The following is a 12,482-nucleotide window of genomic DNA, read 5'->3' on the forward strand; positions in this document are numbered from 1 at the left end:
TATTGTCTTGAGTTATTTATTTGTATACTTTTGCTTTGCTCGTGTATTAGGGTTACGCAATCTTAACCATAGTCCGATCGTCCTATCGTCATCCTGTGAAATTGCAGATAGCCGATATTAATTGTTTTTCAAGCAACATTGCCAAACATTTTTTGATACAACTCGTCAAATGTGAGCATTTGGTGTTTTTCTTTGCTAATGTGACTGAATGTATTGCTGATAGTTAGTTGAAAACAGTTGATAAATTGGAGAAACAGAGAACTCATTGCACAGTCAAATAAATTACAAATAAACTGTGTCTTTAGATAATTATCTCATAATATTTTGGCTGTGGTTGATCACAGAACCAGATCTGCTTTTGGACTCAAAGAGTTAGTCATGTGTTCTACCTGTGTTGTGTTTTGATACATATATACTTGGTTGATTATTTTCTGACATGTTACAATTTCTTTCCAGGAACACTGATGATTGTCATGTTCAACTTGTTTGAAACATGACATTGTTTTTTTGTTTTTTTTCTTCCAAGCCAGCATTGCTTATTAATACAATAGCAGACTAATCAAATGCGAGACAACAATGTGGCTTTAGGCTGGGCTCGAGGAATCTATTAATATCTCTGAAGTCATGCTGACTCCTAGAGGCCCCAAACATGGTCCTCTATATTCCAGTAAGAACACTGGTTTCTCCTGTTATCCTCCCTATTCACAACGGAAGAGATAATTTATCTGTTGTTTTTTTTCGTTACTGTTTCTGGTGGGAAAACAGGGAAGATTTATTACATTATATCATTAGCATTTGTATGGGATGGGAACACCATGCCTTGTTAGTAGAGAGGAATCAGGAGGAATCACCTGATGTTATTTCAGCTGCTGCCATTTCAGCATGAAGTCATGATTTATTTGCTCAAGGCATTGTTTATCATGTTGTTGATACCTACAGTACCTAGGTTCTTTTGTCACTGGGGGAAATAATAACTGGGAATGGAGCGTAAAATGAACAGGGTCAGCAAAGGACAGGATTAGCGGCCACAGAAGTCCACATAAGCTGGTGGGAACAGGAAGATGTAAATCTGAATTTTAGATGATGGTATTTAACCTCTAGCGTGATGTCGTCCATGAAATTCTGTCCTAAAATTAGCAGAGTGGACATGGTCTCAGTATTTCTACACTGTTGTGGGATATTCCATGATGCTGACAATTTATTTATGGACTTGTTCACTTCAGACGCTGCACTCATTTCTAATACCTCAATTTTCAAAAAATTCCACAATGTTGTTGTTAGCAGGGACAACCAGACCAAATAAAATGATTGACAGTGGTCCAAATGTGGTTGCCTGTGGCCAATGAAATTAAACTCATTTTCATCAGTTTGTAGTCTTTCAGAGATAAGTCTAAAGTGTATTTCCATTATCTTGTTGAATGACTGATGGAAATGATGAATATACTCTATAGAAATGTATATCAGTGAACACCTTGTCATGTTTTACATTACCTGGTTGGTTTGAAAATTTCTTCTGCTGCAGCTCATTAACTATTATTGTTAACCTGCACTTCATTAAGTTAATTTTGTGTACATAGCTGAAAGACCCTTGTGGGAAGTTTTGTGATGTCCACTGTTTGTAATTGCTTGTTTTTCCCCAGGGTTCCAGGTTGGTGTGGTGAGAGAGCAAGCTAACTACGGGGAGGAGGACCGCCTGGGGCATCGTGTCCCTGGCTCTCAAGGTAACTAGAAACTTTTATCTCTTTTATGTTGCTGGACTGTTGAGGAGATGCAGCCTAGGAGAAGAAGAACAGCGAGTGTTTCTTACTGACTAAATTGCACAGATTTTTGACAAATGAATGCGCAACAAATTCACTGTAACCCAGTGGGACACCCATGAAATTACCCAGAAGCTTCTCCAATGTCTAAGTCACTGCTTTGGGCTCTGATTGAGCGTAAGCTAGTTATGTTTTTTCCCAGAAGTGATTTGGTCATTTTCATGTCCTATGTAGCAAGATTACCTTCACCACACTCTGTAAATCCCCTTGAGCTGACTGCACTGCAAATATACTGACAGAACCTAACAAACTCGTTTTATTTAGGGGACAAACGATTACCCTAGATCTGTTTAGTTGTTTGATGATATACATTGACAAAGCTGTGCTAATTATTTGGATTGATTGGGGACCCTGTATTATTTTGTTATGTTATTGATTGTAAAGCAAAATAATGTTTGAATGGCAGTTTGTGTTAATTTTTTACCCAGTTCCAATATACTGTATATTATCTTACTCTCTACACTAAGACACAGTTTTCTTACCATTTTAGCCAATAACAGCATCAAGTGATCAGTTCTTTCTTTTATTCTCACTATGATATATTCTATCTTAACATTGTTTCTTAATATTTCTTAATACACAATGATTTTGTGACAGTGCCCCATCTTGTACAAGTTTGTCCGAACGAAAGTATAACTTAATTTGTCTCCAACCCCAGTTAACATGTAACATATTGGTACTTGAGCCATAAACAGGGTTAACATGTCTGGCTTGTCAGCCACAAACCTTTAACTTTGGCTGGTTGTCTGTTTGGAGCCTGTAATTATGGATGCCTTTATGTTTTCTGAGGTTGCAACCTGCTGTTACCTGAGCAGATGATTCCAACACAACAGACTGTGTAACAATCTCTGGTTTGAAAAACCACATAAAGCTGATACTTTTCAATAATTTTTGGGGGCTGTTTTTTATTGGTGTGTTATGTCTGAGTCACCATACCAGCAGCTATTTTGTGAAAGAGTGTATCCATGATGCCCTGTTGTCGGCATTTCCAGTCATTGCAGAGATTGGGGAGGGAATGTTCTTGTTTCACTGCACCCACTGCATAGCACCGGTCAGGGGGCTGCTATTGTAAAATACTAGGAAGGGCTTGGTCCTAAGCAAAATATCCCGCTGTATGCCAGAGAAAAAGTCCAGCCGGGTGCTGCTGGCAGATAAGATCAGTGTGTGGGGGCAGTTATACAGGATCAGTGGGTGTTTTTAGGGTGGTGGGGGCAGTAGCAGGGTAGTCCAATGGGCACAGTGTCCTGTCACAGCATGCTAGCACTCCTCTGTGATATCTGGGGTGAGAGTGCTCTAACTCTCCCTGTGTTTGTGTCACTTAATGTAGTTTTTTTTTTTTGCAATTGTGTGTGTGTGTGTGTGTGTGTGTGTGTGTGTGTGTGTGTGTGTGTGTGTGTGTGTGTGTGTGTGTGTGTGGACTCTCTCTTTTTTATACCCCTCTTTATGTATCTATGTAAGAGCATGCTCTGTCATACATATCTCTGAATCACATTCTGCTTAAGTGGGCTTTCATACCAAAGACAGTCACAGCACTGCATAAAGAGGGAAAGCGAAACTCACTGCCTTGAATTTGTGGCCAAAATTTAACTTCAGTCAGCTTTGACCCCAACGTATTCTAACATGTAAATAGCATAGCATTCTAGCAAAAAGAGAGTGTGTGGCTGTAATTAGTCTAAAGGGAATATGCAACAGAATGTATATTCAGGTTAGAAAGTTTGTATTGTTTTGTTTGTATATTCCATTTTGAATTAATCTTTGCAAGTTGTAGTTGAATGAATGTGTCATTGAATGACTTGTATGAAGTATTTTGACTATTTACAAATAATTGCTTAATGTAATGCATTTTGGTGTGGATACTACCTTGTACAAGCTATGCGTTTTTTATGGGAAAGCCTGAAGTCTGTTAGTATGTCTCTTCTTCCACCTACCCTCCATCTTTCTGCCAGTCTTATTCTTTTTCACCTAAAACTGGCTCTCTTAGTTATGACATGCTTTTCTTTGGTGTAAGTGTTGTGGACAGTGTAGATGACACTGATCAGTTCTCCAGTAATCTCCAGAATTCCAATCAATTCCAACATGTAAACAAAGAAACCAGGCATTGATTTCCACCTGTAATTTGTTACTTTCTACATGTCTTGTGCTACAAAAGACATGTAGAAATTTACAGGCTAACGCTTCTCCACCAATGTTTTGGCCGGTTGGCATCTTAGCAGGGCATGATGGGAATGTCACCAGTTCCCCGAGAAACCCCAGCAAAATCCTGAGTGCACCTGATTGACCAATGGATTACCAGCTCCTGTCCTTGAAGCCAGTAGCCTAATTAGCTTCTTTTTTTAATGCCCACTCACAGTTTGACTGTTCACACACGGTCAGCTTCACTGTTTTTCTCTGTAACTCAATGCAGTACATAAGCCACAAAGTGGAAAAGTAACCTGCTGGAGCTTGGTATTGCTTTTAGCCTTATAGACAGATTGTCTGCAGCTGAACTAACATTTCTAAGGGCCTGTTCTTTTTGACCCAGATGCCCCTTTGTCAATATCAATGCAGAATTCAGATACACACTCACACAAAGTGTGCCTTCCTTGGCAGCTGGCTAGTCCTCTGGGACAACTGAGAGGAGGAAAGAGGGACGAGCTTGATATTTGGTAACACACATCTGATGACTCAGTTGGTCTGTGTGTGGGTGTGTTGACACTCTTAAGAGATAATCTCAGGTGTTCTGAGGTCAAGCAGCTGTCTGTGAAGAGTTGCACATTCTTATAGTTGGAGTATATTCATGTGCTCTAATGAACTATGGACCTCTGATAACTTTCCTGTACATTGCACCCACAGACAGTTATGTCTTCCTTCGTTAATGCTCTTTTCCCACACAAAGTTAAAGAGTTCACACTGGGTTCAAGAGACTTCACCAGAGTTTAGAAAAACATAATGATGACCCGTCACGCTGTCCCTACATTGAAGTCCATGTGCTATCGAACATTTTGCAGTGCATGTACTTGTCTCATAGTCCTTGAACATTTTCTGCGTGGAGAGTGATTGGTGAATTGCATTGCAATGCATACCTACTGCCTTATATTAACTGTTCAAAGATTGATGGAAAGTAGCATTTCAGTGATTTAGCCAATGGTCTTATCAACAGCAGAAGTAGATAGAGGGTTTGTGTCTTTACAGAAACTTTAGACAGGAGGAATGTGGGAACCACTTATTCCCTCTTAAAGGACATTGTCTCAGCACTATTGGATTCATCACCACATCTGTCTGTTATTGTATGTATTATATTCTTATACACTGTATGCTGCTGACAAACCACTCTAAATGGATGAGGCAAAACTTAAAACAGTCTTCAAATTTGCTGTACTGAAAATACAGTGAATCACAATGCCACTGTATCATCAAATCCGTCCATGTTGTTTGGATACCATAACACGCCCTGAGCACTCTGCTCCTATTTCAGAGAAAGTGCTTTGTTTGTTTGAAATAATGCATGAGTGCACAATCTCAGTGTTAAACAGTGAATGATGTGTTTGAGTGGGACCAAGGCTGGTTAATCAGATTTGAAGGGTGACCAGTGCCACCCAAATTGCAAACTGCACCACCACTGTGCCACTAGATTTTGATACCAGATTAAATGGTAACTGGCTGCACAGTCGCAATCCTTTTCAGTCTATAAACCCCAGCTATGAAGTGATATGGAGTTACTGCATGATTTTGTAACTACAGAAATGCAGGAAATAATGATAGTGAATGATGATTTGGGTTTTTCCCTTCTCAACCTGTTTTTACATCATTATGTAATGGAGGAAGCTTACAAAAGTGTGATTGAATGACTTGATGACACACTTCATTTTCCACACACTACTCTTTTGCAGAATATACTTACTATAAGTATCTTGTGACCCTGCCTGGGGTGTTTGACCCTCTGGTGTTGAGCCACGGTTTGATAGGCTGTTTTGGAGCTGAAATGATTTCCCACACCGTTCACCTGACATTTTGTCTGTTGTGTTTGCAGTGACTAAGGAAGGGGCTTGGCAAACTGTTCTGCAGCATGGAGAAGGAAGACCTCAAGGTCCTCAACAAGGGGGAAGAGGAGGAGATGGTACGCTCCCTTTTTATTTTACATAGGTGGAAAGTGGGAATTATTGGTTTCTTATCAAACTGCATTATGTTTTCTTCCTACACCGTCTAGGAGCTGCAGGGCTACCGTCTATGTCGTTGGCGGCTGGCCCTGGTGGGCCTCGGGGTGCTGTGTACAGGGGGCTTCCTCCTCCTGGTGCTCTACTGGATGCCAGAGTGGTGCGTCAAATCCACCTGCACTCGTACCACAGCCCGTGATGCTGAAGTGGTGTTGATGCGCTCCACGGTAGGTAGCAAATAGAACTGCAATGATTGGCAGAAATTTAACCTGCAACTAATTGGATAATCAATTAATCATTTCAGTTAAAATGCCACGTATTTTCTGGTTTCAGCTTCTCAAATGTCGGACAAAACAAGCAAATTTAAGACATCGCTATGGGCTCCAAAACGTGGAATTTTCTGCACAATTTTTTACATTTTGTAGTCTAAGCAATTAATCAAGTAAAAATGAATAAATAATGAAAATAATTATTATATGCAGCAAATCTAAGGTGTGAGGTTTTATATTTACATTTATATTTGAATTTGCACTTTCAGTTGCATTATATTATGTAATTCAATTTGCAGGCTAATTTCTGTAGTCCTTATAGTACACGATCTGACATCTACCATGCATAATTAAAATTTTTATGTTAATTTTACATTTAAAAAATCAAATGAAAAGACATAATGTCCACTTGACACAGATCCTCAAAGTTTGTTGGTTAAAAAAAAAAAAAAAAAACGGTCCTGTGATTCTTTCTTTCTAAATCGGTTAACTGCAGGAGAGTCGGGTCCAAATGCTGTCAGGCACAACTTGGCATATGGCTATATGCAGAAGATATAAACCTCAAGCTCATGTGCTTTTAAAGCTGTGAGTGAATACAACTGATGTATTGTTGCAGCACTGTAAATACATTGAGACAGTCATGTTACCGGCACCAGACCTAAGGGAAATCTGGACCGGCAGTAAGTATCACACAGGCTGGGTAGCACTGTGTAGCCAATATATACATTGTGGTTTGATAGAGAGAGGACCATCTTACACTACATCCACATTCTGCAAAATGATATTAAAACAACAATATTCCGCAAATTAAATAAATAATTTTGTAACCAAAACTACATTAAATAACATTAAACATTCTTCCTAAAAAAGAAAATAAGTGCACATGACCTAAATAATTTAATTTAACATGCGTTCAGTTCAACAAAAAATTGGTCTACTGAAAATACTAATGGTACCAAAATAAAGAATAATAATTATAAAAATATAATAATAATCATAATAATAATAACAGTAATAGATGATGACAATTATGGTTCAGAGTAACTCATTCAGTTGCGCTAATTCCTACACGTCCTGTAAACAGCTTCTGTCACCATGATGATGCATGCTGAGACAATCTACTACGAAACAAACTAGCTGTACATATCACACATCTCACAACTATCTTAACAATACAAAACAACTAACACTGAATTTACATTAGTTGTAGAACCAGTTTAAGAGTAGAAAAGTGAGTTTTGTAATACCAGAGAGGACCAAAGTTACCATCTTGCCCAGGCCAATGCTCATTTATTTCTGAGCTGCGTATGTGCTGAGCCTGTAGCTACAATCAATCTAGTGGATCCACAACAGCACCAGAGCAGCATCTACTGACTTCAAGGTGTATTACTTCCATTGAAAGACTGTATGAAAAATGGGGGGGTATTTGTTTAGATAAAACCAAACCTGTAGCTTTTCTCCCAACCCACTACAGTCACACCAGCAGGAATACACTGATGACTTGCCATTTAAGTGTCTGCATTCCTTTCTCTCTGTGTTGGTCCCATGCTTGGGTGCATGTATGTATATTCATCCTTGACCGTGTGTGTATGAATCTGTGTCAGATTGTATGTGTTGACTGAATTTTAGATGCCCTCCTGAGAGTTGAAGCATTAGGAACCTATTTCAGTGTAAACATTTTGCTCACTTTTGTTCACTTCTTAAAGAGGCTTGAGATGAGAGAGAGATGGTTTTGGGTTAAGGTTAGTGAGGATTAGACAGGGTAAGGCAGGGTCTGAAAATAACACCTGTCAAACACCAAATACAGCTGCATTTTTAAGGTGTATACATTGCTGTTTTAACTGTGCTGTTGAAATTTTTGGTGGAACAATAACAACGTTAATAATAACTTTTTTTCCAACGAAAGAAAAAAGTGGCACAGAGTGCATCAGTTGATGTGTGCCAGTTGAACAAACATCAGGCACGTCTATCTGCCTCGAGATACAGTACAGGAGTGAGCCAGGAATTTAGATCTTGTACGGGCCAAGTACAGAGGTGTTTGCAGTCAGAAAAAAAAACTGCCTGACTGTAGCCAACAACAGTATGGAGGTTTCTTTTTCTTTCTGTCAAGATCAGCTCAAAGTGTGAAACCTGTCAGAGTTCAGAAATCAGTAAATGTAGCTCATTGCAGGTATTAGTTAGCCAACATCACAAAATCTTTACACACTTGTACCCTGTGATGAAACACACATAATCTCTATCACAACGATAGAGCAACTGCTTAAAAATTTGAACTTTTCCCTATAGTATTTTAAGATAGAAATATCATGAAAACATTTTTATACCTTTGCCCATTGATACAACACAACCTTTAACATTATAAAGAGATTATAACATAAAAATTACATAATGACATAAAGGTTTTTAAAAAAGCGTGTTCCCCTAAAGTGTTAAGGTTGGTTAGTTAGTAATGAAGGGGTGTTATGATGTATTATTACAAATAATGGTCCCCAAAAGTTCAGCATTCTAATTTTATACATGTTTTTAGGATGAGTTCCGGCGCTGGTTCCTGGCCAGGGTGCGAGTGATGCTGGCCCCAGGGAGCAACCCCTTCCACAGCCTGGAGACCCAGACCACCTCCCCCTGCTCCCCTTCTTCTCCTTCTTGCCCCTTCTCCTCCCCTGCCTCCCCCCCTCTGGCCAACGGACACACCCCTCACCCCTCCGATGGCAGCCCCGCTCAGGAGCTCATCAGAAGATTTGCCGACTACCAGCCCACACAGGTAGGCACCCATCTCAACAATATACTGTATTTACAGTATCGATCACTGTTTGGTTTCCAAATCAAATCACAATTTTTTTTAAACATATTAAAAGTCGTTCTCTCTTCCTTCTGCCCCTCTCACTTTTGTTTCCCTCAGATTCGCTATTTTACCTTTCATAGCACAAAGTATTATTGGAATGACGAGGTGCAGAATTTTGAAGTTTTATGGTAAGCATTCTTTGATTATCTACAGAAATTTTATTGACTATGTTTATACCAGTTTTCAGACACTATCGCTGCAAAAATCTCTTCCCTTAGAGCAAGCTAAATCGGATCAGGGTTTTATCTGTCAGTGTGTGTACGGTATTACACAACAGCAATGATAACAAAAGATAAATTGATAGGAAGACAAAATAAGCAAAACGAGCACCTGGATTACCAGCTGTAGTAACAGTTAGACTTGAAATGCTGGCACTTTTAATTGTAATTAAGTGTCAACTTTGTCTCTCTCTCTCTGACCTACATTCCACCTACAGTGGCCTGGAGGATCTGCAGATCAGCTGCTCCACCCTCCACTCGGAGCACAGTGCAGGCCTGACCAGGAACCAGCAGGAGTACAGGTAACATCTTTTCTATCTTATCAACTTTAGGCAGACAAACAGGAGGAGGGTACTCAGGCCTGGTAGTCAGATTATTCTCTTGTATGAGTTACAGTAGCTGCAGATAATAAGACCACTGCCTTGACAAAACTTTTCACATTTTCTTTGATTTCGTAAGGCCAGATGTCGATGCAGGGATTGCTCATAAGTGGCCAGGGGAAGTCAGTGCGGACATGTTGAAATGACAATGTAGACAGTACAGACGATTTCACTAATTAAAGCGCTTCAACAAAAGTGGAGAAATTGATCAGTGAAATCATTTGGTAGTATTGTTAAGAATGAAAACCTGCATACTCTTAGCCTTTAATGGTACATTGTTATGTATCTTTGCTGTATACTCTGTGCATGTATGTTTAGATATGACAGTCCTATTTACACCACTTGCCTCATGAATGTCTCTTTCATCACTTGTCAGGAGACTGTTCTTCGGAGTGAATGAAATTGCAGTGAAAGTGCCTTCTGTTTTCAAGCTGCTTATCAAAGAGGTAGGGCCCAATTACATTAATATTTGCAGCATTTTCTTTAACCCAGAGATGGAATTTTCCTTTGCCGAAAAACACCTTGTCAAATTGTGTGCTCAACTCATAGATTTTTTACATGGATATTGACACAATGAATGGGTTTTTATGCTAAATATTATATGTGATATAAGTATAATTGTAATGTGTTGTCACTTTTGCATGTTTCTTATGTACTTCCAGGTAGAGCAGTAGAAATGACTAGTCAATTATCGCGACAATTTTTTGCTAGTTTTATTTTTAGACTTCTATGATAGTTAACTTAATATCTTTGGGTTTTTGACTGTTGGCCAAAAACCTGTGTTGAATATTTCAGTTTGGGATTTTTCTCCTTCAGGGATTGCTAGCAGTGTGTCTAGTGGGTGTCAGGACATTTACATACTTACAGTCTTTTTTTCTGTTTCTGCAAAAGCAAACATGTAAAACCAACATTTTGCACTGTAGAAATGCCTTAGGATATTCAGATAAACATTTGCCTATTGTTATTTCTGCATTGGTATTTAGTCAGTTGAACTGCTAACAGGACCTGTATTAGCAGGGAAAATGGCTTCTCATCTGCTTAATCTGCAAACAGCTACTCATCTGTTTAATCTGTTTAAGGGAATCTCTGGTCCTCTGTATTCTGTACTGAGACTTTGTCCTTATTATTACTCTTTTATACCAAGTTTCTCTTAAATCTTCAATTTGATTCGTCTTTGACTCATTCCCCAGCTAGCAGATATAGAGACTTTCCCAGCATACTTCTTAAAGGAAAGTATTTGGGATATCTACTTACTATATTTCTACAATAGGAGAGCTGTATGAGAGTAAATGCTACACTAATGCCCCTTCAGACCAACACAGTAATTTGGGTTGCAACTCATATTCAACAAACCGGTTAATATTACCCAGTGGACATGTATTTATAATATTATTTCACCTTAAACACTGTTAAAGCATGTGTACAAAATGTAATGCCAATATATCTCAAGCTAAATAAATAAGTATGAATCTTAAGTGGGAATTGTGCAAACATATGGGAACTTGATCATTTGTAGTTGTTTTCTCATCACTGCCCTGATAGCATCTTAGTTATGTCCTCAAGTGATCATCTCTGTTTTAAACTCCATTGTAGTTTTATCTACATGCTCTCACCCCTGTATTTGCCACACTGACTTCTCCCTCTGCCTCCTCCCGCAGGTCCTCAACCCTTTCTACATCTTCCAGCTCTTCAGTGTGATCCTGTGGAGTGCCGATGAGTATTACTACTATGCTGTGGCCATTGTTTTCATGTCGGTCATATCCATAGCTACCTCTCTGTACACCATCAAAAAGGTGAGCTCCACAAATTGCCAAGACTCTATTAATCCAGAGCTATTTATTATACTGCATATACTGTATATGGCAGGACCGGGTTAAAGTGAATTGAAAGTGGTAATTTGATCCATGTGCCATTCCACATGTTCACACACAGGCTTAGAGTTCAGCAATAAGCTCCTCATATTTCACAATTTGTGGCTGGGTTATGTTGACTGCAGTAGCAATTTAGATTTTCTGATATGTTTTTTTTTTTTTCAGATTTTATTCACATATTAAGGCAGTTTTATGGCATCAGAAGGTCTTGAGAGTCCAATATAAGTCCAATATTTTTGGTGACCCTCTGATCTTTCCTTTACTACCAATAGGCCAACATGTCAGCTCCATACACAAGAGGTTTCATAATCTAAATGTCAGTAAAACAGCCTATAAAAGACAGCATGTGGTGAGTGATATTATTTTACCAGACGATATGCGTCTTACATGTCATGTGTCTTATATCACATGAACATGACATCAGTTTATCTCAATGCTTTGTTTTATCTTTATCTTGGCTTCCATGACAGTGTGACTTTGCTATACGACACAGTACATCAAGTACCAAACAGACAGATGCGAATGCATATTAAATTACATATTACATACATATTACACTGCTGTAACTTTCCACTGACTGAACTCCTCTGGTGCAATAAAATTTGTAATGTTACAGCACTAGAGCGAGACCAGGGCTAGGCTATGTGAGACACACTCGCTGCCCCACTCATGTCTAATCCAGGGTTTTCAAGCTAGCATAAAGGCTCATCTGCACATGGTCTAGTGCCCCTGGCTTCATAGCACACAAACTCAGATGAATTCACCCTTGCGGTTTCACAGGTGGTCATGAGAATCAAGAACCGCTCAGGTTTTTCATCACTGTTTTCTTTGTTTGTTTTTTTCCTCCAGCAATACGTCATGCTTCACGATATGGTGGCAGCTCACAGTATTGTCCGTGTGTCTGTATGCCGAGCCAACAATGGTTTGTCAATTTTTTTAGTTTTTGTGTCTC

General features: G+C 39.1%; 1 protein-coding gene across 1 annotated transcript in view; it reads left to right on the top strand.

Moving 5' to 3' along the window:
• Positions 1 to 12,482, top strand: part of atp13a3 (ATPase 13A3) — a 36,420-nt gene that overhangs the window by 8,203 nt on the left and 15,735 nt on the right. Inside the window, exons 2-10 of the mRNA XM_022739318.1 lie at positions 1,641 to 1,721; positions 5,827 to 5,913; positions 6,004 to 6,177; positions 8,747 to 8,980; positions 9,119 to 9,189; positions 9,498 to 9,581; positions 10,036 to 10,105; positions 11,318 to 11,452; positions 12,380 to 12,452. Of these exons, the coding sequence (XP_022595039.1) occupies positions 5,863 to 5,913; positions 6,004 to 6,177; positions 8,747 to 8,980; positions 9,119 to 9,189; positions 9,498 to 9,581; positions 10,036 to 10,105; positions 11,318 to 11,452; positions 12,380 to 12,452 (892 nt within the window). The 5' untranslated portion in view covers positions 1,641 to 1,721; positions 5,827 to 5,862. The remainder of the gene's footprint in view (positions 1 to 1,640; positions 1,722 to 5,826; positions 5,914 to 6,003; positions 6,178 to 8,746; positions 8,981 to 9,118; positions 9,190 to 9,497; positions 9,582 to 10,035; positions 10,106 to 11,317; positions 11,453 to 12,379; positions 12,453 to 12,482) is intronic.

The sequence above is a fragment of the Seriola dumerili genome, unplaced genomic scaffold, assembly GCF_002260705.1.
Source record: "Seriola dumerili isolate Sdu_G_001 unplaced genomic scaffold, Sdu_1.0 BDQW01000002.1, whole genome shotgun sequence".
NCBI lineage: Eukaryota > Metazoa > Chordata > Actinopteri > Carangiformes > Carangidae > Seriola > Seriola dumerili.